This window comes from Narcine bancroftii, chromosome 6, assembly GCF_036971445.1.
Source record: "Narcine bancroftii isolate sNarBan1 chromosome 6, sNarBan1.hap1, whole genome shotgun sequence".
Lineage (NCBI taxonomy): Eukaryota > Metazoa > Chordata > Chondrichthyes > Torpediniformes > Narcinidae > Narcine > Narcine bancroftii.
This window is the reverse complement of record NC_091474.1, coordinates 212,155,060-212,179,134: the sequence shown is the minus strand read 5'-3', so window position 1 is coordinate 212,179,134 and position 24,075 is coordinate 212,155,060. Positions and strand designations below refer to the sequence as shown.

General features: G+C 43.3%; 1 protein-coding gene across 4 annotated transcripts in view; it reads left to right on the top strand.

The window, feature by feature from the left end:
* The window catches only part of sh3bgrl2 (SH3 domain binding glutamate-rich protein like 2), a 104,163-nt gene that overhangs the window by 40,255 nt on the left and 39,833 nt on the right, over window positions 1-24,075 (top strand). For all 4 annotated transcript variants that reach the window (XM_069887418.1, XM_069887416.1, XM_069887419.1 and 1 more), the window contains one exon: window positions 4,442-4,627. In XM_069887418.1, coding sequence (XP_069743519.1) covers window positions 4,442-4,627 — 186 coding nt within the window. The remainder of the gene's footprint in view (window positions 1-4,441; window positions 4,628-24,075) is intronic.

Below are 24,075 nucleotides of genomic sequence, written 5' to 3'. Positions count from 1 at the left end.
CATCTGGTCCTTGGCGAGCTGGGCGATCATGGATCTGGACGGTGCGTCGACCACCACATTGGACTTGCCTTTGATGTGGTGAATGTCCATGGTATACTCTGAGATGTAGGAGAGGTGTCGCTGTTGTCCCGTCGACACGGACCCAAGACCTTGCCAAGTGCATAGGTTAGCAGTTTGTGGTTGGTGTAGGCAGTGAAAACCCTTCCCTCTAGCACACACATGTCAAACTCTGGCCCGCGGGCCAAATTTGGCCCGCGATATAATTATATTTGGCCCGCGAGATCATTTCAAAAATGTATTAGAGGTGGCCCGCCCTGCAGCGAGAGCCGATGCTGTTTTTTGGTCATGTCACTCCCACCATCCTCCCCCTTCATTGCACATCCTTCCCCATTGCAACACGAGAAATTGTAACACGAGAAGTCTGTCGATGTCATCGGCCGGCAAGCCAGTTGGAAGGCTCCCCGCACAACCAGTCACTTCTCCCACCTGTCGAGCGGTGCGGCGGATGGGCGAGCGCCAGTGATTTCCTATCGGCGCGACAGGCATGGCAGGCTGCGCACGGCCCCGGGCAGCGCGAGCCCCGCGTGACTGGCACTGGACGGCCCTTCCACAGCGCTTGCATCCGCGCGGACCCCAGGGATGGCTGGTTCGGCCCTGCACGTGAAGAGAGAGATGGTGGCTGTCCGCAAAGGCTGATCAGCAGCGCGCTGGGCCTGAGTGGGTGGGTAAGCAGGGGTGGGCAGAGGGTGTAGGTGAGGAGTAATGGGCAGGGGATGTTATGGTGGTGCGAGGGGCAGTTAGACGGAGGGATGAGTAGAGGAGGGGTGGATAGGGAAGAGGTAAAAGGGGAGGGGCAGGGTGAGAAGGGGAGAGGCAGGGCGAGTAGGGGAGGGGTAATTAGAGGGTGAGAGACGGGTAGAAGGAGGAACAGGTTGAGGGGAGAGGCAGTAGAGGGTCGTGTATAGGATGGGGTGGGTAGAGGCAGAGCGAGTGGAGTGAGGGGTGAGTAGAGGTTGGGTAAAGGACTGGTCAGGTAGAGGGATGGTGGGTTGAGGGTGAATAGAGGCCTAGAGCCTGAGGAGTGAACAGGAAATGCTGAGTCCTGATGCAGGCCAAAATGGACACAGCCTGTGAATGCTGACTACATTTCCACAGGGACCAAATATGTTTCCCTCAGGTCAAGCAAAGGGTGAACTTGAGCTACCTACTCCTGACCTGTAACATTATCCTCCTAAAGTTATATCCTAAAGTTTAACATTACATGTGTTGAAAGAAGAGAAAACATGCAGATGTTGTTGAAAAATTTCAATAAATATTTAGTTCGGCCCTCGACTTAGTCCAAGTTTTTAATTTTGGCCCTCTGTGAATTTGATTTTGTCACCCCTGCTCTAGCATGTTCCAGAAATGCCATATCACCAGATACAGGGTTCAACAGTTTGCAGTCAAATGCACTGTATTTTGGCTCTGGTGGTCAAAGGTGCTTACTGAAGAAAGCAAGGGGGTGCCAGTGCTCATCGACCCATTGCTACAGCACTGCGCCCACTTCTCTGATGCATCTGTTGTAAGGGCCAGGGGAAGGTCAGGTCTGGGTGCGCCCTTGCCAGTGCTGTTTTTGTGGCATGGAAGGCTTCTGTGGCATCCGGAGTCCACTGGAGCATCTTGTTGCTGAGCTTGACGAGGTCATACATGGGCTGCATAAGTGTAGCCGCTCCCAGTAGGAAGTGATGGTAGAAGTTTACCATCCCTAGGAACTCCTGCAGGGTTTTGGTTATGCTCGCCTTGGGAAAATTTTGAATGGCCTCTATCTTGTCAGGCAGTGACGTGGCTCCTTCTGGGGTGATGCGGTGTCCCAAGAAGTCTATTGTCTCTAAGCTGAACTGGCACTTGGCCAGGTGAGCCCGAACTGCTGCAGTCTGTCAAACAGGAGGGTCAGATGTATCCTGTGAGTGCTGGCGCTGGGGCTGGCAATGAGGATGTCATCTAAATAGACGAAGATGAAATCGAGGTCCCTGCCAACCATGTCCATTAGTCACTGGAATGTCTGGGCTGCATTCTTTTAGTCCGAAGGTCATCTGCAGGAACTCTGAAAGGTCAAAGGGTGTGGTGATTGCTGTTTTTGGAATGTCGCTGGGGTGTACCAGGATCTGGTGGTATCCTTTAACAAGGTCCACCTTGGAAAAATTTGGCAGCCTGGACATATGGGATGGAGTATCTGTCTGGGACTGTCCCCTTGTTCAGCTGCCTGTAGTCACTGCATGCGCGCCAACTGCCAGAACTCTTCTGTACCATGTGGAGTGGGGAGACCCACAGGCTGTTTGAACTCCAGACAATCCCCAGCTCCTCCATGGTGGTAACCTCAGCCTTGGATTGTTGGAGCTTGTCTTGCGGGAGGTGCCAGGCCTGTGCGTGCACTGGCGGATTAGAGTCATGAAAGTTTGGAGCCAGTAAGGCTGTGTGCCTGGCCGATAGTTGAGTGTACCCATCTTGGTCCAGGGTGTGGATCTCTAAGAACAGGAAGGAATGTTGCTGTAAGATGAGGGGGAAAGACTGGAATGTCGTAGCATTCACTAACCGGCATCTCGTCATGTCCACCAGCAGTTTGTGTGCCTGTAGGAAGTTCGCTCCGAGTAGTGCCTGTCTCACGTCCGCAATTGTGCACTCCAACTGGAAGATCACGTCTATGACGTGGATGGTGACCAGGCAGGTCCTGTAGCTTGGGATGGAGGATCCATTGGCCGCTTGCAGGAGGAGGCCCTTGGGGTTGCGTCTGGCCTCTAAATATGTCGGCAGGACATGGCTGATTTCTGCACCCGTGTCAACTAGGAAGTCCCTCTTCATCCATTGGTCTCTGAGGTAGAGTAGGCCTTTCAGAGCACCAACTGCCGAGGCCACTATTGGTGGCTTGCTTGCCCATTTACCGTCGCTGTGTTAGGTTTGCTGCGGCCACTGTTGGGGTTTCCAGTTGGCATCCATTTTGGATCTACTCCAGATGCACAATTCCCAAACTCATCTCTGACTCCTCCTAGTGGTAGCACTGCATTACGACACAAACATTGTGTGCAAGATTGTTCTTGGGACGCCACACAACTAGCTGATCTCTCTCCCTCCTGTACACTTCCTCATTGCTGTCTGTGATTGTGCTGACAGCCATGGTGTCATCAGCAAATTTGCAGCTAGCTGTTGAATTGTACTTAGCCACACATTCATGGGTGTAGAGTGAGTAGAGCAGAGTACGTAGAGTGAAGTGTTTCTTTGTTGGTCGTCACTGAGGAGGAGATATTGTTTCCAGTTCGTACTGATTGTGGACTTCTGATGAGGAAGCTGCAGAGGGAGATAAAGAACAACAATATAAAAAGTGTGTTAAATAAGGAGGAATAGTGGAAAAATTATGCAAAAAGTGACTATGTAGGCTTGTAAGTTTGTGTAAATGTGCTCTGATTAAAGGTCATTGACTTAAAATGTTATCTGTTTCTTTCCTCCAGGAAACTGCTCGATCTGCTGAGCGTCAGCACCATTTTTTGTTTGCATAAGCATAGCTTTCCACAGCAGTAAACATTATGAATGAAGTCCATAAACTCTGCTTGTAGCTGATAATTTCAGCTAAATTGCTTTTTTTGGTAGAAGTCGTTGATTGTGATTTCGTGTGATTATATTACTCTCTTTTGTGCATCTTTTTTTGATGGAAAATTGTAATGCTGGTGTAGGGTTTCAAGTTGAAAGCTTTCTTGTATTTATTATTCAGAAGAAAGGATCAATCTGAATCACGGTTATCATGTGGCTTTGTTGAAATGCTGCACAATGAAGGCGGGTGCAAAAGCAAAAATTTTTAAAAATGTCAGAGATGATGATGCTGCTTTATTACATCAAAATACAATTTTGAAAGAATTTAATTTTGCAACTGTACTGAGAGAATAGATGAACATTTTTTAATGGAGCCTGGATTTGATAACAAAGATGAAAAATAAGTGTGGCTGCTGGAACAAAAACGCATGCTACAAATGCACAGCACGTCATGCAGCAATTGTGGAGAATGCAATAAAATTGCACTTAAGACTGATGGCCTGAGAAATTCCAGGATTTGATAGGATTGTACATTGTGACATTTAGATTACCTATCTTTTTTATACAATGGAATGAACTTATTTTCACAAAACTGAATTTCTTCAATCATTTGCTTAAATTCAGAGATTGGAGAAAGTCATTAAAATTCTCAATATGTTCTGGATTTTTAGGTGAATTAACTTCAAGCAAGGAATAGAGAAGCAAAAACTTTCTCTTTAATAGGTATTTGAATAATATATTTTTTTAAATGATTGAATAATTACATTTTAAATTTTGTTTACAGCACGTTAGAAGCCAATTCCAGCAATTCAAACCCAGGTCACTGGTTCTGTAACTGCATTGCACTAGCCATCTTCACGGAGTTCTGGTTTCATTACAGATCAAGAAGCGACAACAAGATGTGGTGGGGTTCTTGGAGTCAAACAAAATTGAATTTGAAGAGATTGACATAACAATGTTGGAAGACCAGAGACTCTGGATGTACCACAACATCCCACAGGAGAAGCATCCGACTCAAGGAAACCCATTGCCACCTCAGATATTCAACAATAACGATTATTGTGGAGTAAGTAGACAGATTGGCTCTAACCATCTACAAACAGTAACTGTGATTTTACAAGAGGTTTTGAAAGTATGGATTCAGATTCAAAAATGTTGGTGGACAATAAGATGTTTGCTTTGAATGTAGGCCCTTCAGCCCATGGCCTGTTTTTATTAATTTTAATATTTTTCATTGCCTTCATTTCTGTTACTCTTGAGTGGTTTTGTTGTATACTGAGGTTGTGTTAGTGTAGCGGTTAGAGCAATGCTATGACAGGGCTAATGGCTCAGGTTCAAATTCAGCATTATCTGTAAGAAGTTTGTATGTTTTCCCAGTGTTTATGTGGGTTTTCTCCAGGTGCTCTGGTTTCCTCCTGCCCTTCAAAACATATGGGGATTGTAGATTAACTGGGTGTAGTGCGCATCGAAAGAAACAAAGACCTGTTGATCCAAACCAAGGCTTTTATTGACTAAAAGACAAGTAGGTCGACCAGTCCAAAATGACCTGGTCTGGCTAGGAGCAATCCTTTAAGACCTGCCAGTAGGTGTGGCTACACTCTCAGCCAATCAGTGTCATCCTACACTACCATCTGTACATATGTACATATACACATTGGTGATGGAATCTGTACTATCACATTCACCCCTTCTTTGAGAACTGACCCCGGGGTGGATGGAGATTAGGGGCTGTACTGGTCAGGGGGCCTGACTATCTGGCGTGACCGCCGTGGTGCCGGGATTGGGGTCACCAGAGTCGTGTTGCCGGCAAGCCTGTCATGTGCGGCCACTGCTTTGCTCAATTCCACAACAGCGTTGTCGACGGTCTGGCTTGAGCTGGTGGGGTGGTGCTGGTTCCTCCGTTCAAGCATATGACCTGGGGGAGAAGGAATAGGGGGAGGTTTGGTTAAAGGTACTGCTGCACCTGATCCGGCTTGGTCAAGGTCCCTTACAGAGACTGTGTCCTTCCACCTGTCCAGGTACTCAACGTAGACATAATGCAGGTTCTCATGGAGTAGAGTCACTCTGTCAACCAAGGGGTTGTTCTTTGAGTACCGGACGTGGCGTCATAAGAGGACTGGACCGGGAACCGTGAGCCATGCCGGTATGGTCGTACCCGACTCTGATTTCCTCGGGAAAGAGAACATCCTTTCATGGGGAGTGGCATTGGTCACGGTGCATAGGAGGGAGTGGATGGAGTGTAGGGCACTAGTGAGCACGTCCTGCCAGCGAGAAGAGGGGAGACCTTTGGACCGGAGGGCAAGCGTAACCGCTTTCCAGACGGTAGCATTCTCTCTTTCGACTTGCCCCATTATCGCGTGGGTTATAGCTGGTGGTCCTGCTTGAAGGAATACCACGCTCTAGAAGGTATGCTGCAGCTCTATGCTCATGAACAAGGACCCCCTGTCACTGGATGTAACTGGGGTACCCGAAGATGGCAAAGATGCTGAGCTGACTGAGGAGGCAGTCATGTCCGAGAAGGCACAGCGTACAGGAAGCGGGAGTATTCATCGATAGCCGTAAGGATGTAGGTGTTATGGTAGGTCGACGGTAGGGGCCCCTTGAAGTCTACACTGAGACGCTCAAAGGGGCGGGTGGCTTTGATGACATGGGTGTTCTCCGGACGGAAGAAGTGGGGCTTGCACTCAGCGCACACGGGGCAGGCTCAGGTCATGGAGCGAATCTCCTTGACCATGTAGGGCAGGTTGCAAGCTTTGACAAAGTGTGTGAACCTAGTGACCCCTGGATGACAGAGCTCCTCGTGGAGTCTCTGCAGCCTGTTCAGTTGTATGTTGACGCAAGTCCCCCTGGAAAGTGCATCTGGCAGGTCGTTGAGTTTACCTGGCCGATACAGTATGTCATAATTAAAGGTGGAGAGCTCGATTCTCCTCCTGGCGATTTCTTGATCTTACCTTGCTGGGTATTGCTAAACGTGAAGGAGACCGCATGTTGATCGGTCAGCAGTGAAAAGCACCTGCCAGTGAGGTAGTCTCTCCAATGATGTACTGCTTTGACTATGGCTTGGGTCTCCTTCTCGACAGAGGAGTGTCAGCTTCAGGACCCTGGAGGGTTCTGGAGAACAAGGCTACTGGCCAGCCGGCCTGGTTCATAGTGGCTGCCAGTGCAAAGTCAGACACGTCACTCTCTACTTGGAACAGAATGGACTCTTCAATGGCGTGCAGCATTGCAGCAGTGATGTCTGATTTGATGCGGTCGAAGGCCGCTCTGGCTTCGGTTGACAGGGGGGAAAGAGGTGGTCTTGATGAGTGGCCGTGCCTTGTTGGCATAGTGTGGAACCCATTGGGCATAGTAAGAGAAAAAACCCAGGCAGTGTTTGAGTGCCTTCTGGGTGTGGGGGGGGTGGGGGCAAGTCCATGAGGGGACGCATGAGGTCAGGGTCCAGCATGACCACCCCGTTCTCCACCACAGAACCCAGAATTGCGAGCTGAGTGGTCCGGAAGACACACTTGTCGAAATTGTAGGTCAAGTGCAGCCGAGTTGCAGTCTGAAAAAATTTCACAAGGTTGGCATCATGATCCTCCGTGTCATGGCCGCAGATGGTGACATTGTCCAGATACGGGAAAGTAGCAGTCAGCCCGTTCTGGTCCACCATCCGGTCTATTTCCCGCTGGAAGCCACGACACCATTTGTGACCCCAAAGGGTACCCTGAGGAATTGATACAGCCACCCATTTGCTTCGAAGGCCATGAAAGGTCGGTCTTCTCAGTGGATCAGGAGCTGATGATAGGCCGAACGTGTCGATGGTGGAAAATACACGATATTGGGTGATCTGATTCACCACATCCATGATCCGTGGAAGGGGGTACGCATCCAGGAGCGTGAAGAGGTCGATTGTCTGGCTGTAGTCAACCACCATCCGTGGATTCTCCCTGTTTTTAACAACCACCACCTGGGCTCTCCATGGACTCGAGCTAGGTTCGATAATGCCCTCATCCAGCAGTCTGCGCACCTCACTTGTTATAAATTTCCTGTGTTCATAACTATATTGCCAGCTTTTGGTGGCCACAGGCTTCCAGCCGGGGTGAGATTTGTGAAAAGTGCTGGCGGAGCAACTCGGAGGGTGGAGAGACTACAGATGAGGCCACAGGGGCGGGTGGCTCGGGCTGCCGGTGGCAGGAAATTTCCGGGGTGGATTGGTTACAGACAGAGAGGCCTCCCAAAGTGCAGGGAAACAGTTTGAAACTGGCACTGAAAATCCAGTCCCAGCAGTGCAGAGGTGCACAATTGGGAAGGGACTAATAGTTTGAAGTCTGTGAACGTGATGCCCTGGACTTTCAGGGTCGCCACACAGTACCCCTTTACCCCAGTCGAGTGCGATCTGGTCGCTAATGAAATTCTCTGTGCAGTGGGGAGAATAGCCAGTCTGCAACAGTGGGCCAGGTCTGGGCGGATAAAACTGTCAGTTGACCCCAAGTCAAATAAGCAATTGGTATAGTGTCCATGCACTTTAATCAGTTCCATTGCTTTTGTTGAGGGGTTGGGGAAAGTCTTGGTCGAGGGTTATTGACGCAGAGACTTGTAATGTAGACAGTGGAGACCTGGGTGATGACGTCACGCAATGTGTGAGTGATAACTTCACGCAAACAGTTGGGCTTGAAAAGACAGTGTTGCTGCCTGCAGCCGACGGTAAGTGATGGGGGTCGCTGCTTGCCATCGGCGGTGGGGTGGTCAGCGGTGGCGGGTCGGTGGCGGTAGCGGGTCCCCCATCGGCAGCGGCGGCGTGTCCCCAGTCAGCGGCGGCGGTGGGCATTAAGTTTGGGGCTGGGGCCTGGTCGGACATTGGTTTGTGAGGTAGGGTGAACGTCATTGCGGCGAGGGTGGAGTGTATCTTCCACGCTCAGCGTCTGCCTCATGACATCAGGCGCTGTCGCACGGTGGAGCCCTCACTCTCATTGGATGAAAGCTCTGAGGAAGAAGTGTTTGAATAGGAGGGTGGCGAATAGGCTTCACACAAGGCACTGTGTTTGACGGCGGCCATTTTGGAGCGGCAGACTACAGCAAAGTGGCCGTTTTTAAAGCACTTCTGGCACCTGGCTTTTCTCGCCGGGCACTGGGTCCTGCTGTGCTTGTTCCTCCCACAGAAATAACACTTTGGGGTTGCATTAGGCAGCGTAGTAGGGTAGTGGGAGGGCATCCTACTCACATCAGAATGTGGGGTCCAGCCCCAAGAGTACATGTCCATACTTAAGACCGCAGCCTCCATCGTCTCTGCGATCTGGATCACGTCCTCGAGGTTTTCTCCCCCATGCACCAGCAGGCGCTGCCTCACCTCATTCGATCGAACCCCGGCCATATGGGCATCCTGAATTTGATCATCTGTAGTCTCCGCAGCAGTTCTGTTTGTGCAGGCACAATCCTTGCCCATTGCCCTTAGTGCCTGAATATAAGCTCTAAAGGACTCACCGGGCTGTTGCCTCCTTGTTGCAAGTTTGTAACGAGCATAGACCCTGTTCACAGGACACTCGTAGAGCCCTTTCAGCACCTTCATGGTAAGTGGTCACGTCCTAGACTCTCGGGGACACCATAGTCTTCAATATTAGTAGTCGATGGTTGTCCTCTAACACGACAGGATCAGAGAGCTGTAAGTATGTTTTGAAGCATCTCACCCAGTGCTTAAAGTCATTCAAGGCTGTAGCTGACTGTGGGTCGATGTCGAGACGTTCCAACTGTAGGATACGCTCCATCCCTTCAAAATTTTTTAGTTAATAAAATTGTGATGGGCATCGAAAGAACCAAAGACTTGTTGATCCAAACCAAGGCTTTCATTAACTAAAAGACTGGAGCATATCACAAGTAGGTCGACCAGTCCAGAATGACCTGGTCTGGCTAGGAACAATCCTTTAAGACCTGCAAGTAGGTGAGGCTACACTCTGAGCCAATCACAGTCATCCTACACTACCATCTGTACATATACACATTGGTGATAGAATCTATACTATCACACTGGTCAGCAGAATTTGTGGGCTAGAAGGGCCTGTCTAAATTTTTTTTTAATGGAGAAAACTTCAAACAGAAAGATATGGTTGTATGAATAGAAAAGAACCATTCATTCATGATTTATTCTTAGGTAGAGCTACGCACTGCAAAAAAAAATCAATTGGTTTCTCTGAAAATTTAACCTATTAGCCTGATAGCCCTGCAACTATATTTTTCCAAGGATCATTCTTTATTTCCCTCCTTTTTCTATCTGATAACGTTTCACTTATCATTTTTTCTGTTCCAACCATGAATGTTGCTTTCAATTAAATGGTATTGGCAAGTTACCAACTGCAAAGTATGATTGGACCAATTTTAACATTAACTCGTTGGCTGAGTTTGAAACTTGAGATCATCAGGGCTTGAACATTGTGCCATTTGAGCTTGTGCCATCCTAGATTTTAAAATTCTTTCTTTCTTCCTTTTAGTTGTCATTCATTTGCTTGCAGTGTTTATAATCAAAAGGAAAAAAATTGTTAATATGCATATCTGAATGCATATTAATCTGTACATTACATTAACATCTGTAATTTTAAGATTGGCAAATTCTTAAATGGTTCTTGAGATGTAAAGTGGAAAAAAACACCACTGATAACCATCTCTAAATTCCTGTGCAACAGACAACTAGTTGTGAATACTCAACAAGTCACCAAAAGAGAAACAAAGTTGACTTTTTAGATCGATTACCTTTTATCAGAATTGGGAATATTTTAAGTTAGAGAGGGTTCTGGAGAAATGAGGGGAATGTCTGTGAGAGGGTGGAAGTCAAGAAAACGAATTGTAGAGATTTGTGTCAATGGAGTCCTTGTTTCTGCAACCAACCCCTCCATCCTCCACATTCAATAGATCATCCTCTGATTTCTGCCACCTTTAATGAGAGATTGGCACCAAACACTCCTTTGTCTATGATTCCCTGGTTAACTTTTCCATCTCTATAGACATGTCTAGTATAATGGTCAGCATGATGCCAATACATTGCTCGTAACCCAGATTTGAAAGTGGTGTGGTCTGTAAGAAGTTTGTACGTTCTCCCAATGACCTGCGTGGGTTTTCTCCGGTCCTTTGGTTTCATCCCACCCTCCAGGTTAATTGTTTGTAATTGGGCTTCACATCCTTCATAAGCCTAAAGGACTTTGCATTGTGCTGTATCATTAAAATATAAATTTAATTTTTAAATTTCCCCTTCTCTATTAGTGCACTGCCTCTCTGTGTAATTAGAGGAGAGGCAACATGTGCATTTTTACCTCTTTTGTGTCATGCAGGGACATGTTGTGGGTGGAATGCTGAGCTCAGTACCTCACCCACCCCCCCCAACATAAGGTTGAAGTGATTATCAGACATGCATGCACCCTGCCTTCTCCAATGAGCAAATCCACAACCTCTATCATGAAGAAAAGGCAGAGGTATATGGGAACCCTATCACTTGCAGGTTCCCCTCCGATTTGTACATCATCCTTACTTTGAAGTATGTTGCAAGTTCTTTAACTTCAAGTGATCAAAATCGTGGAGCTCCATGCGAGCCAAAATTTGGGGGCACCTTCACTAAGGGCTTCTGCAACAGTTCAAGAAGACAGCTCACCCTCACCTTCTCAAGGGCAATTAGGGATAAGCAGTAAATGCTGGTCTAGCCAAGTAGTGCACAACACCGACAATAAATGTAAAGAGAATTATGAAAGTGATCATTTTCCTCTGAACATCAGAATTCTACATCTCTCTGAAGATGCACTACTATGGATTAAACAGAATTTAACTCCATATTCTGCTAGAGATCATATGATGTGTTCCAAAGCTTTATGGTTGAGAACTTGTACCTGAGCCCATGCTGAATTTTCAAAGGTCAGGAGACCATTCTTCAGGGGCAAAATTGGAATGGAAACCATACCCCTGCTCATTTGCCCCCATCCCTTCACCTGTACCTATCACACAGCTGACAAGCAGAGTATTCCATGACTTTTTTTTTAAAAAAAGGCTAACCTCTTATTTATGTATCCAAACTTGTTCTGTGACAAACTTCAAGATCAATGAATCCTCCAAGGGGGACAAATAGATGTGAAGTTCCCATGGTTTTCTGGTGTGCTTCACCCTGATGTTATCCTACCCCTCCTGTCCATGTACCTGTCCAGTGCAGTGCAGTTAACGTAGCGGTTAATGCAGTGCTGTTACAGTGCCAACGACTTGGGTTCAATTCTGGTGCTGTCTGTTGGGAGTTTGTACGTTCTCTGTGTCTGAGTGGGTTTCCTCTGGGTGATCTGGTATCCTCTCACTCTTCAAAATGTACTGGGGTTTTCGGTAAATTGGGTGTAAATGGGCAATATGGGCTCTTGGGCCAAAAGGGCCTGTTACCGGCTGTATGTTTACATTTTTCTTAAATACAAAATTGATCTTGCATTTACCAATTCAGCTAGCAGCTCAGTCCACATTCCCACCACTCTGTGTGTGAAGTTTCCCCCTAATGTTTCCTTTAATCTCTTCTGTGTTCACTCTTAACCCATCTCCTCTAGTTCTCATCTAATCTAAAATCAATGGGGGGGGGGGGGGGAAAAACCTGCTTGCATTTACTCTATACCCATCATAATTTTATATACCTCTATCAAATTTCCCCTCATTCTTCTACACTCCAGGGAATAAAGTCCTAACCTGTTTAACTATCCCTGGTCATGAAAATTTTGGATTTGTATGTGCTGTTGTGGTGAATGAGGTAATTGGTTTAAAAAATCTATATTATTGATAGCAGAGTGGTGCATCAATCCTGAACTCTGGAACTGTCTCAGGAAAAATATGCATATTTTGCTCATGGTTTTCCATGGGAATACTTCACTTTCCTCCCACATACCAAAGACATGGATTGAGAGATTAATGGACCCTGCTGCATGTGAGTGATACAATCATTGAGAATGTCGAGAGAAAATGGGATCAGTGCTTGTTGATCATTATCCACTTGGAATGAAAGGTCTGTTCTGATCTTGTGGGACACTATTCCTGTATTTGTTGTTTTTGCACGCATCCCTAGTTTCCTCCTTGAACCTTAATTTTAGCAGTTTATTTAGTGAGATGATTGATGTTGTTTAGGAGAAGAATTATTAATTTCTTGGCAGAAGATGATAAGAAATGACAATGGATGAGGTCAAGGTCACTGTAAGAATGGTTTGGGGAATTGAAATGGTTGGCTCAAGTTTAGACCCACGAACCTTAATGAAAGCCCCAAGCCCAAAGCGTTGGTTATGTATCTTTGTATATAAAGGATGCTGTTGAGTTTGTCCAACATCGTGTTTTTATAAGTATAGCTGTTTAGTGAATCTTACCGGTCGTATACCGACAGTGACTACGACTGGGTTCTGTTACACTTGACCATCTTGCTCATTGATGGAGGTCGAAGTAACCAGATACCTCATCACCTGCCTGTTCAACAGTGGCAGCACCAAAAGTTTTGTGCACCCTGACGTGGTGCGGGACCATTCACTTGTGGTGAGTCCATCTAGTTGCAAGATATCCCTGGCATCCAGGTAGGTCACAGTTGGCCGAGACTCTGGGCTACTGCACAGTATTACTACTGTACGGGAAGTACTTACGACAATTTTAAACTGTTGGTCATGCCCCAACTCTGTGCGGCCATCCGAGAAGAAGCAGTGGAGATTGACCCATAGTACAGTGACCACAGTGGCAGAACAGTGAGGGGTTGTGCAGCTGAAGGAACCACTCGGGTGGCGGGCTGATGGTGACTCAAGGTCAGGAACACACAAAGGCTGCGGACTGCTGGAGACTGGCTTGAAAATGGATGAAGAGATACCAGATATTGGAAGCAGGATGAGTGAGTGCGCTGAAGGGTTCCTAATCATATCAGAGGTTTGGATCTGGAGCTTGGAGTGCCAGTGGTTTGGACTGGATTCTGTGGCGTGAGAGCGCTGGGTCAATCGATGTGACTCGGGTGGTGGGGGGGGGGACCTTTTACTTCTCTTTCTCTGACTAAGAGGTGCTCAGGCAATTTCTGCTAATAGCAAACCTGTCGGCCTTGCATCATACAAAAGTAATTTTGTGTATGAGACTGTTTTTATAGCATGACAATAAATTGAATCTTAAATCTTGATCCTTGCTCCAGTTGCCCATCCACCGGAGCTCCTGACACCCCGACTGCAGATCCTTGCCCCGACTGCCCGAGCACCAGAGCTCCCAATGCCCTGAACACTGACTTCCCACCCTGTCCCAGCCATCCAAGCTCCTGATATTCAGGAAGTGTTGCTCTGCAAATTTAAAATGGACTTGGTGGAACAGTACGTGAGACTGTGGCCTCTGGAATTGTAGTGGACACTGTGAAATAACCACACAAGACATTTCTAGAGTGAATCAAATGGATTCACTCTTCATCACCTGTGCAACCTTTTGAAAGCCAGAATCATGTACTTGACATAGCTGATGTCATCACGCACTGATGTCACCCGTCTGGTTCGATGCCATCATAGCGCCGCTACACGACCATCGACAGATGTGTGCGTATGGGAGTGGAGTGCAGAATTGAAGTGGTTGGCCACTGGGAGATCCCTATCATTGATATAAACAGAGCAAAGGTGCTCAGCGTAGCGACAATCTGCCTCCAGTCTCTCTAACTTGGAGAAGGTCATAACAGGACCATCAGATGCAGTAGACAGTTCCCATGGATATACAAGTGAAGTCTTGCTTCACTTTGAAAGGACTGTTTGGGTTCCTGTATGATAGTGAGGGAGGGGGTGTGGGTGCAGGTGTGACACTTCCTACGGCTGCAGGGGAAAGTGCCAAGGGAGTGACTGGAGGGAAGGGATGAGTAGATGAGGGAGTGACGGAGGGAGTGGACCCTACAGAAGGAAGGAGAGGGGAAGATTTGTCTGGTGGTGGGATCATTTTGAAGGTGACGGAAAATTCCAGAGGAAAATGTGTTTGATGCGGAGGTTGGTGGGGTGGTAGATGAGGATAAGGGGAACACTGTGTTTGTTGTGTCTGGGAGCAGAGGGAACCAGAGCAGATGAGTGGGAAATCGTGGAGATGTGAGAAGGGCTGAGTTGATGGTGGTGGATGGGAAACCATGTTTGTTTTTTTTAATATTTAAAGTCAACACATATATAACAATTAATGAAAATCATATATTGCATTATTATAAAACTTAATTAAATACATGTTGATTTATACAGAAGAAATGAAAAAAAACTATAGAAAACCCATCTAAACCCCAACTAATCCCTCCCTCTCAACCACTATTACCCCACTAAAAATAATCTAGATTACTAAAATATACCAATAAACATAATTATATACTGAATATATTTCTTCAGACGATGCTCAAAGATCAAAAAAAAACCATTTCCCTAAAAAAACATTTTTAAGGGAAAACTTGACCGGTCTGGAGGATTCAAAGGAATTATTTATAATTTCATGTTCGAGCAAACAGGCTCCAAATCTGTTTATATATTTAAAAAAACCAGAATAGTTACACTTCAAATTATATGTAATTTTTTTTCTAATGGAATACAGCTTTGAATCTCTGAATGCCATCTTCCTAATGCTAATGAAGCATCTGATTTCCAAGTAACAGTAATACATTTCTTTACTATTACCAAAACTAATTTAACAAATTTCAATTGAAAATCTGATAGATAATTTAGGAAAACCATGTAGAATTAATAAAAGTTCCAATATCTTCACTACATCTAAAACATTGATCTGATATATTCAATTTCCAGCTATTCAATTTCTGAGGTGTAATTATGTAACTGATGTAAACAAAATTATGAAGTAGTCAATATCTTAAATTAATTGTATTAGACATAACTCCTTAAATAAATTTTGCCAAATTTGTTGATCTATTGATATATTTTAATCTTGTTCCCATCTTTCTCTTGTTTTAAATAAACCTAATTTAGGTGTGTTTTTTTTTTGCCTGTAACATCATATATGCTATTGAAATTAAAAAATTTAATCATTCCATCAACAACTAACTGTTTTAAATCTGTAGGATCTTTTAAAACCATATCTCATCCTAATTTCTCTCTTAATTAGCTCTTAATTGAAAGTAACAAAAAGTATATTATGTGGAATATCATACTTAATTTTTAACTGACCATTTTCATAACAATTTCCTGTTTTAGAAATTTTAGAAATTCCTTAAATGTTCCAAATATTTATAATAGGATTATCTTTTGAAAAAAATTGATGATTAATTAACAGCATTTTTAACAACAAAAGATTTCTATCATTTTCTAACTTTATTCAAAACATTAATCAAACGTTTCAATAATAGAGCATCTCTGCTTTAGCAATAGAACCACTGGCAGAACTGATAAGAACATAAAATAAAAGGGATGAAAATAAAAGAGAGGGAATATAAAATCAGTCTTTTTGCAGACGACATCATAGTATACTTAAGAGAACCAGAATTATCAATAAAAGAATTACGTAAGAAATTAAAGGAATATGGAGAAATATCGGGGTACAAGATCAATGCAAATAAAAGTGAAGCGATGCCAATGAATAATGCGGATTTCACAAAGTTTAAAAATAATCTAGTATTAGACTAGATAATAATCTAGGCCATCTATACAAATTAAATTTCAATTGAAAATCTAGGCCAATAAATCATTCTTCAGTAATGAAGAAACTACAAGATGACTTAGAACATTGGAAAGATTTACCACTAACACTGATAGGAAGGGTAAATTGCATTAAAATGAATATCTTTCCATGGATACAATACCTATTTCAATCATTACAAATTCCCTTAACAGAGAAATTCTTCAATGAGCTAAAGAAAACAATAAGGAAATTCTTATGGAAAGGGGGGAAACCGAGGATAGCTCTAGATAAATTAACAGAATGATACAAACAAGATGGTTTGCAGCTACCAAACTTTAAGAATTATTATAGATATTAAGATATCTATCAGATTTTTATCAAACAAGGGAAAAACCAGACTGGATCAGGATAGAGCTAGATAAAATAGGGGAGAAGATACCTGAACATATACTTTATAAGTGGGATGAAAAACTGGTGCAATATAGAAGTTCACCAGTACTGCACCATCTGCTCAACATTTGGAAGAAGATTCACGTAGAAAGGAAAAAACAAATTACCAACTACCAAAATTACTATTGACGCAATATCAACTAATCCCTTTCACAATAGATAACCTTTCCTTTAGAGAATGGGATAGAAAAGGGATTAAAAGAATCGAAAATTGTTTTTTGGGAAATAATTTATTATCATTTGAACAAATGAAGTACAAATATGGAATAACTCACAGTACAATGTTTGCATACCACCAACTGAAAACCTACTTAAAGGACAAATTGGGAAGCAGACTGAGGTTACCAGAAGGAAGCAGCTTTGAATATGTGATTACAGACACAATGATAATTAAAAGATTTATACAAATATGTACATCAAGCTGCAAGAGAAGGAAAATGATGAAATAAGTTGTAAACCCAAACAAAAGTGGGAACAAGATCTAAAAATGAAGATAAAAAATGAAATATAGGAAAAGCTATGCTCTGGAACTATGAGAAATACAATAAACACGAGGTCACGCATGATACAATGTAATTGGTTACACAGGCTATATATCACGTCCCAAAAGTTAAATAAATGGGACCTAACAGTATCAGGTAGATGTTTTCGCTGTAAGAAGGAAACGGGAACAACAGTACTTGTAATTTGGGCATGTGAGAAAATGGAAAAGTTTTGGGAAGATCTAAATCAGGTATTAAATAAAATCACAAAAAGCAACATACTAAAAAATCCAGAGATCTTTCTTCTAATAAATATAAGAAGTAAAGAATTAGGCCTCAAACTGGATGAAGCGCAAAAAAAAGATTTATTATGATAGCCTTAGCTGTAGCAAAAGAACGTATAATGTCAACTTGGAAATCAGAAGAGAGCCTGAGAATACAGCAATGATACATAGAAATTAATAAATGTATTCCATTGGAAAAAATAACATATAATTTAAAAAATAAAGTCACATTATTTGAACTAATTTGGGAACCATACATGGAACACAACAGAGAGAGCCTACCGCGGACCTCCACCCCCCTAAAATGAAAGAATGAGAAGAAGACGAAATGAACTGACCCAGTGTGTAAAAGTAGATGACACATTTTCTTGTTTATTTTCATTGTGTGATGACATTGTTTAGTGGGTTTATTGTATTGTATATGTTGAACGTTTAATAGGTTTGGAGGGGGTTGGGAAGGGTGGGGATAAAATGACATTGTGTATATTCAAGAGGGAAATGTTTGTGTGTATTTTGATTAATACGGTTCATAGTGTGAAAATTTTTTAAAAAAAATAAAAATAGAGCATCTCTGTCAATAATCATTCGCCTTGGTTCCAATTTATAAATAAATTCCTCAGGTATTGTTTCTCTGATCTTATTTAACTCAATTTCCACCCATGATGGTTTAATATTCCCAAATAAAGAAACTAGAAACCTTAATTGTGCTGCTCTATAATAAATCTTAAAATTATGAAGCTGTAATCCTCCAAATTCATATTTCCATGTTAATTTTTCTAATGATATGTTTGCCATCTTTCCTTTCCAAAGAAATTTCCTAACTTGTTTATTTAAATGTTGTGAAAGATGGTGGATATTTCTGATGACATGGTCTGGCAAATCTCATCTTGGGAAAAGATCAGAGGAGATGGAAAAATTGGGAGCAAGGAATAGAATCCTTGCAACGGGACAGGGTGTGAGGAAGTGTAGTCAAGGTAGTTGTGGGAATTAGTGGGTTTGTATTAAATGTTGTTGGAAAGCTTTACTCCCGAGATCGAGATCGAGACAGAGACTTGGAAAGGGCAGAGATGGATCGAGACAGACTTGGAAAGGGCAGAGATGGATCGAGACAGACTTGGAAAGGGCAGAGATGGATCGAGACAGAGACTTGGAAAGGGCAGAGATGGATCGAGACAGAGACTTGGAAAGGGCAGAGATGGATCAGTGAATTTGAGATGAAGGTGGAATTTGGAAGTAAAGTGAATGAAATTGATGAGCTCATCGCGCGTGCATGAGACAACCCTGAAACAGCCTTCAATATAGAGGAGGAAGAGTTAAGGACCTTGGGTTTGTAGGCTTACAGCATGGATTACTCCACAAAGCCCACAAATAGGCAGGTGTAGCTGGGTCCCATGTGGTACCCATGGCTACTCCTATGATTTGAAGAAAGTGGGATGAGTCAAAGGAGAAGCTATTGTGTGAGAACAAAGACTGCCAGGTGGTGGAGGGTGACTGGTTGGGTCTCTTTTCAAGAAAGAAACTAAGGGCTTTGAGACCTTCTGCATGGGGGATGAGGTGTAAATTGATTGAATATTCATCATGAAAATGAGTGGTCAAGTTTAGGGAATTGGAAGTCATTGAAGGTTGAGAATGGTTGGTTTGGGTCACTGCTGGAGTCCAGTGTGCAGTTCTGGTTGACACACTAAAGAGAAGATGTGATTGAACTGAGAAGGTGTAGAGGTGATTCACTGATGACTCCAATACTTTGAGTCAGAAAAAAATTGAAATAAATGTGATTAAATAAACATTTCTATCAATACATTAAAATGCTTCTGAAGAATGCACACATGGGTTTTTTTTTAAACAATAATAATATAGTAATTAAATTACCAGTAATTAAAACAGTGCTTAAATGATCAATGCAGAGACTCAACTTCAAAACCAGCTATGGAAATTAAATTCAGCAACTTATCTCTAATTATAATCACTCCTGACCAATTCTTTTTGTGACTGCAAAGCTGCCAATTAGAAAATCCCTGACAATCCTTCAAGGGGAGGAATTTTGCCGTCTGTATTCATTCTGGACTATGCGTGACTCTAATGTGGTGGAGTTTTAAATGCTCCCTGAAAGAGTTTAGCAATCGCTTGTTTCAAGGCCAATTGGACAATTGCTGACCCTGTCAGTAATCCTTGATCGAGTAAACTGAAGAAATAATTAAAATGGCTCTTTAGGTCAGGAGATGAGGGAAGGGATTTTAATGGATAGAATTTTCCTTCATCAGGTGCGAAATGCTATATTTCTATAAAATTAATTTGCTAAATTTGGAGTAAAACTAAGATTTGTAGTCTTTGAATCTTTTTGTCACTTGATTTTACCTTGGAACATATTCATGGGCAGCTCAAGAAAACATTGCTTCTGCACCTCCTCCAAGCAGCTGAATCTCAGGGAAATTTAACTCACGTGAATAGGGTGGTGAAGGCTTTTAGTATGCTGGCCTTTATCAATCATTGCATGGAATATAGGAGTTGGGAGGTGATGTTGAGATTGTATAAGACGTTGGTGCGGCCTAATTTGGAGTTCTGTGTGCAGTTCTGGTCGCCTAATTATAGGAAGGATATAAACAGAGTGGAGAGAGTGCAGAGAAGGTTTACCAGAATGTTGCCTGGGTTTAAGCATCTGGAGTATGGGGAGAGATTGGACAGATTGGGTCTTTATTCTTTGGAGCGTAGAAGGTTGAGAGGGGATTTGATAGAAGTATTTAAGATTATGAAAGTGATAGACAGAATGGATGTGGATAGACTATTTCCGTTAAGAGAAGGAAGGTTTAAAACAAGAGGACATGAGTTAAGAATTAAGGGGCAGAGGTTTAGAGGTAACATGAGGGGGAACTTCTTTACTCAGAGAGTGGTAGCTGTGTGGAATGATCTTCCGGGAGAAATAGTGGCGGCGGAGTCAATTGTATTATTTAAGAAAAGGTTGGACAGGTATATGGATGAGAGGAAGATGGAGGGTTATGGGCATTGTGCAGGGAGGTGGGATTAGAAAGGGGTGTTTGGTTCGGTGCGGACTAGAAGGGCCTAATGGCCTGTTTCCGTGCTGTAATTGTTATGTTATGTTATGTTAATTCATTTCAAACTAATAATGGTTAGAAATTCTAATAGTTTCATAGACCTAACCTTTCTCTTTTGTTCATGGCAAAAGTGTGGTGGTACACCACCGGCCTACTGCAGGGGGCAACCGCTGTCCCTGCAGGAGTGTAAGGGGACAGGACAACACCTGGCAGGCTGTCAATCAGTCGGCCTGAAGGGATCAAGCCCCACCTGGTCGGGTGTCAATCACCCTCCAGGATATAAGCCTGTGCTGGCCTCCTGAGGCCTCACGCTGAGTTGTTGCAGCCACACCCAGCTTGGTTTTGTGGAGGGTTTTTGTTCAATCTTTACCTTGTGTGTGTCTGATTCTGTCTAACAGCTCACCACAGAAAGGACACTGTAGGACTTGCATTTAAGGTGAGTGGGAGGAAGTTTAAGGGAAATGTGAGGGCAAATATTTCACACAAAGGATGGTTGTGCCTGAAACATGCTGCCAGCAGTAGTAGAGGAAGCTGATACATGGACTTCTCTGTTCCTGTGCTGTACTTTTCAATGTTCTAAGTACAAGTTCCATTGCTGAGCACAGATGACTTTAAACAAGTCATTAAAGACAGGAGGGAATACAGAGTGTAAGGAGATGGAATGTTTCTGAGTGGGCAAAAAAAACCACTCCTAGTTGAAGAGATAGAAACCTGTTATTGATTATTTAGTCTGTGACAGCGCAAGGAGATGTAAGCTGGTGTTCTGGCTCTGGCAAGAATAAAAATAAATGTTTCTGGAAAACTAAAACAAAAATTTCTGAAAATACTTGGGAGATCAGGCTACTGTGTGTGGCAAATGTTTTGGGTCTGATTTAATTTGCAATGAATCTTCAACAAGCAATAAGATGGATGAGCCAAGTAAGTAGCTTGCCACCTCATCTTTTTGGGACACTGAAGTTGAGGGCACATGGAGGAAGGCCAGGCAGAGAATGCACAATCTCTGCATAGACTGGAGATCAAAATTAAACTGATGCAGCCACATTAACTGCTGCATGGTAGCCCACTTGAGGCATTCTGGTGAAGACTGATTGAGCGGAAACAATCATTGTGTTTCTCTATCTACAAAAACTACCCAACTTGCTGTTTTTTTCCAGAATTTTTTTTGAGTTGTGGGAGATTCCCTTTACTGTGATATATTTATATTTCTTTGCAACTTTCAGGGAAATGAGCATACAGTAAAAAAAAAACCCTGTGATCTGGGATTCAAGCAACCAGCAAAATATAGAAAATAAATAGGTTAAAAAAAAACTGGCTTAAAATTGGCGCACCAATTAGTGGTTAGTTCACAAATCATGCCATACACTATCTCAAGCAACCGGCAAATACACTTAACTGGCATTATGAATCCCCATAGGTGCCAGATACCAGGGGTTTTGTGCTGAAATCTGTCGGATGTGCTGACCTAATCGAAATTTGTGTGCAATAATTTCCAAATATACAGTGTTTTTAATGTGGCTTTTTTCCCAAAATTCAAATGTGATTCAGAGGTTGATAATAGAAGTTGTATATTGAGTCAGAAAGGAAAGATGGGCAGAACTCCCTGTTTATGATGTCAAGGCTCTCAGCCAGTTTCTAACCAACAGTTTACTTATGGAAGTGTATTTTTAAAAAAACTGTCCCAAGATGCATGGATTAGCTCCTGGGTATTTTTCTTTATTGTACATTATGATAGTGTACACTTTCCTTTCTAAGGTTATGAGTATATTTGATGAAATTGTGAAATAAGATGGAAAAAGGAGCTTGGGTCTGAGGTCACTGTTGGGGTTTTGTTTTTAATAAAAGACTTCAATTAGGTTTTTAATGAGGTTGGAACTCTCCACTAAATGATCTCCCAGAAGGCCACATACCACATGTTTCACTGAGCAAGGATAATTTTTGCAAAGTAATTTCAAGTTCATTTATTGCATTATACCTGGTACAGTGAGAAAGTATCTTCTGAAAGCAGTCCCACAGATCAACTCTTGAACATTCATGCAATGATACAAAGTAGAAGTGGAAGAACACTATTACAGAGCACAGTAAAATCCCACTTATCTGGAAATCATGCCACTGGCAGTCTCAAGCAACTGGTAAAATAATTTTAGAAAATAAATAGGTAAAAAAATACAAAAGTTTAAAATGGTCATTTCGCCAATCACATGGCACACAATCTCAAGCAACCAGAAAATTCACTTATTGGACATCTAATGATCCTTGGAGGTGTTGGATGCTGGGGAGTTTACTGTATAGTGTTACAATGAAGAAGATCAAAAAGTTCAATTAGTTCAAAGCAAGGGGAGCATAAAAGCACCGTCATGGGGTTCATTCAGGAGCCTTGTGGCTGGTGGGAAGAAACTGTCTTTAAACCTTTTTGTACGTGATTTCACTCTTGAGCCTTCTGCCCAATGCAGGGCCGGATTAATGTAGTAGTGAAAGTAGCATATGCTGCGGACCCCAGATTTTCAAGGGCCCCCTCATTTATGTACTGAGAAACATTTTCATCTTTGTGCAGCAGGCCATGAGAATCCACATGAGGTCATTGGCTAAAATCACTAACTTTAAATTTAAGGTTGGCGATTTTAGCCAATTATCACCTTTGATCAGGGCTATTACCACAGTCAATGGGTGTGTTGTATCTCATAGGATCTGCGCAAATAATCCTCACCTATGTAATATGGCACATGCCCTGAGCGCCACTTGAAGGGGGTGCCACTGTCCTCGCCCGACCACCTCGCTTCTAGCCCAGGATTATGGGTAACGAGGACAGCCATTGATCCTGCATTGAGCCAGTCACCAGCAACCGCCACCATAAATAATTTTTGTTTTAACGGGGAAGGGAGGGGGTGCAATTTCAGTGCTTACCATAGGCACGATGTTCCCTAGATTCGCTACTGGTAATCACTGAATATATAATAATCTGAGAAAGTTAGCATCGTTTTGTTAAGAATAATTAAGATCATTTCAAACTTACCAAAATGGAGATGCAGGTTCAGCATCAGAAACTCTCTTGGGGGTGGGTTGGGGGGGAGGGGGGGCGCGCCGCTGTCTCACTTCCCCTTCATTGCATATGTGCCATCCGACACTTCATGTGCTGCCGTCACATTTACCCCTCACTGCTCATGTGCCAGCTGGCACTATTTTGGACCGCACATGCGCCAGGCGACATAATTTAAGCCCCCTTTAAAATAAATGCTACAGGCCCCACAACACCTTAATCTGGCACTGGCCCAATGGGAGGAGGTAGAAGAAAGTGTGTCTAGACTGTGACAGATCCTTCAGTAGGGTTGAGCAGATAAAATATTGGAGACAAAATATTGCTTGGAAAGTCAGACAGCATTGTGTCACCTGGCACATATGCTGTCCTAAATAGTGCCAGCTGGCACATGCACAGTGAGGGGTAAATGTGACGGCAGCACATGAAGTTTCGGATGGCGCATATGCAATGAGGGGAAAGTGAGAAAACGGTGTGCTCCCACCCCCCCAAGAGAGTTTCTGATGCTGAACCTGCATCTCCATTTTGGTAAGTTTGAAATGATCTTAATTATTCTTAACAAAACGATGCTAACTTTCTCAGATCATTATATATTCAGTGATTACCAGTAGCAATTCTAGGGAACATCGCGCCTATGGTGAGCA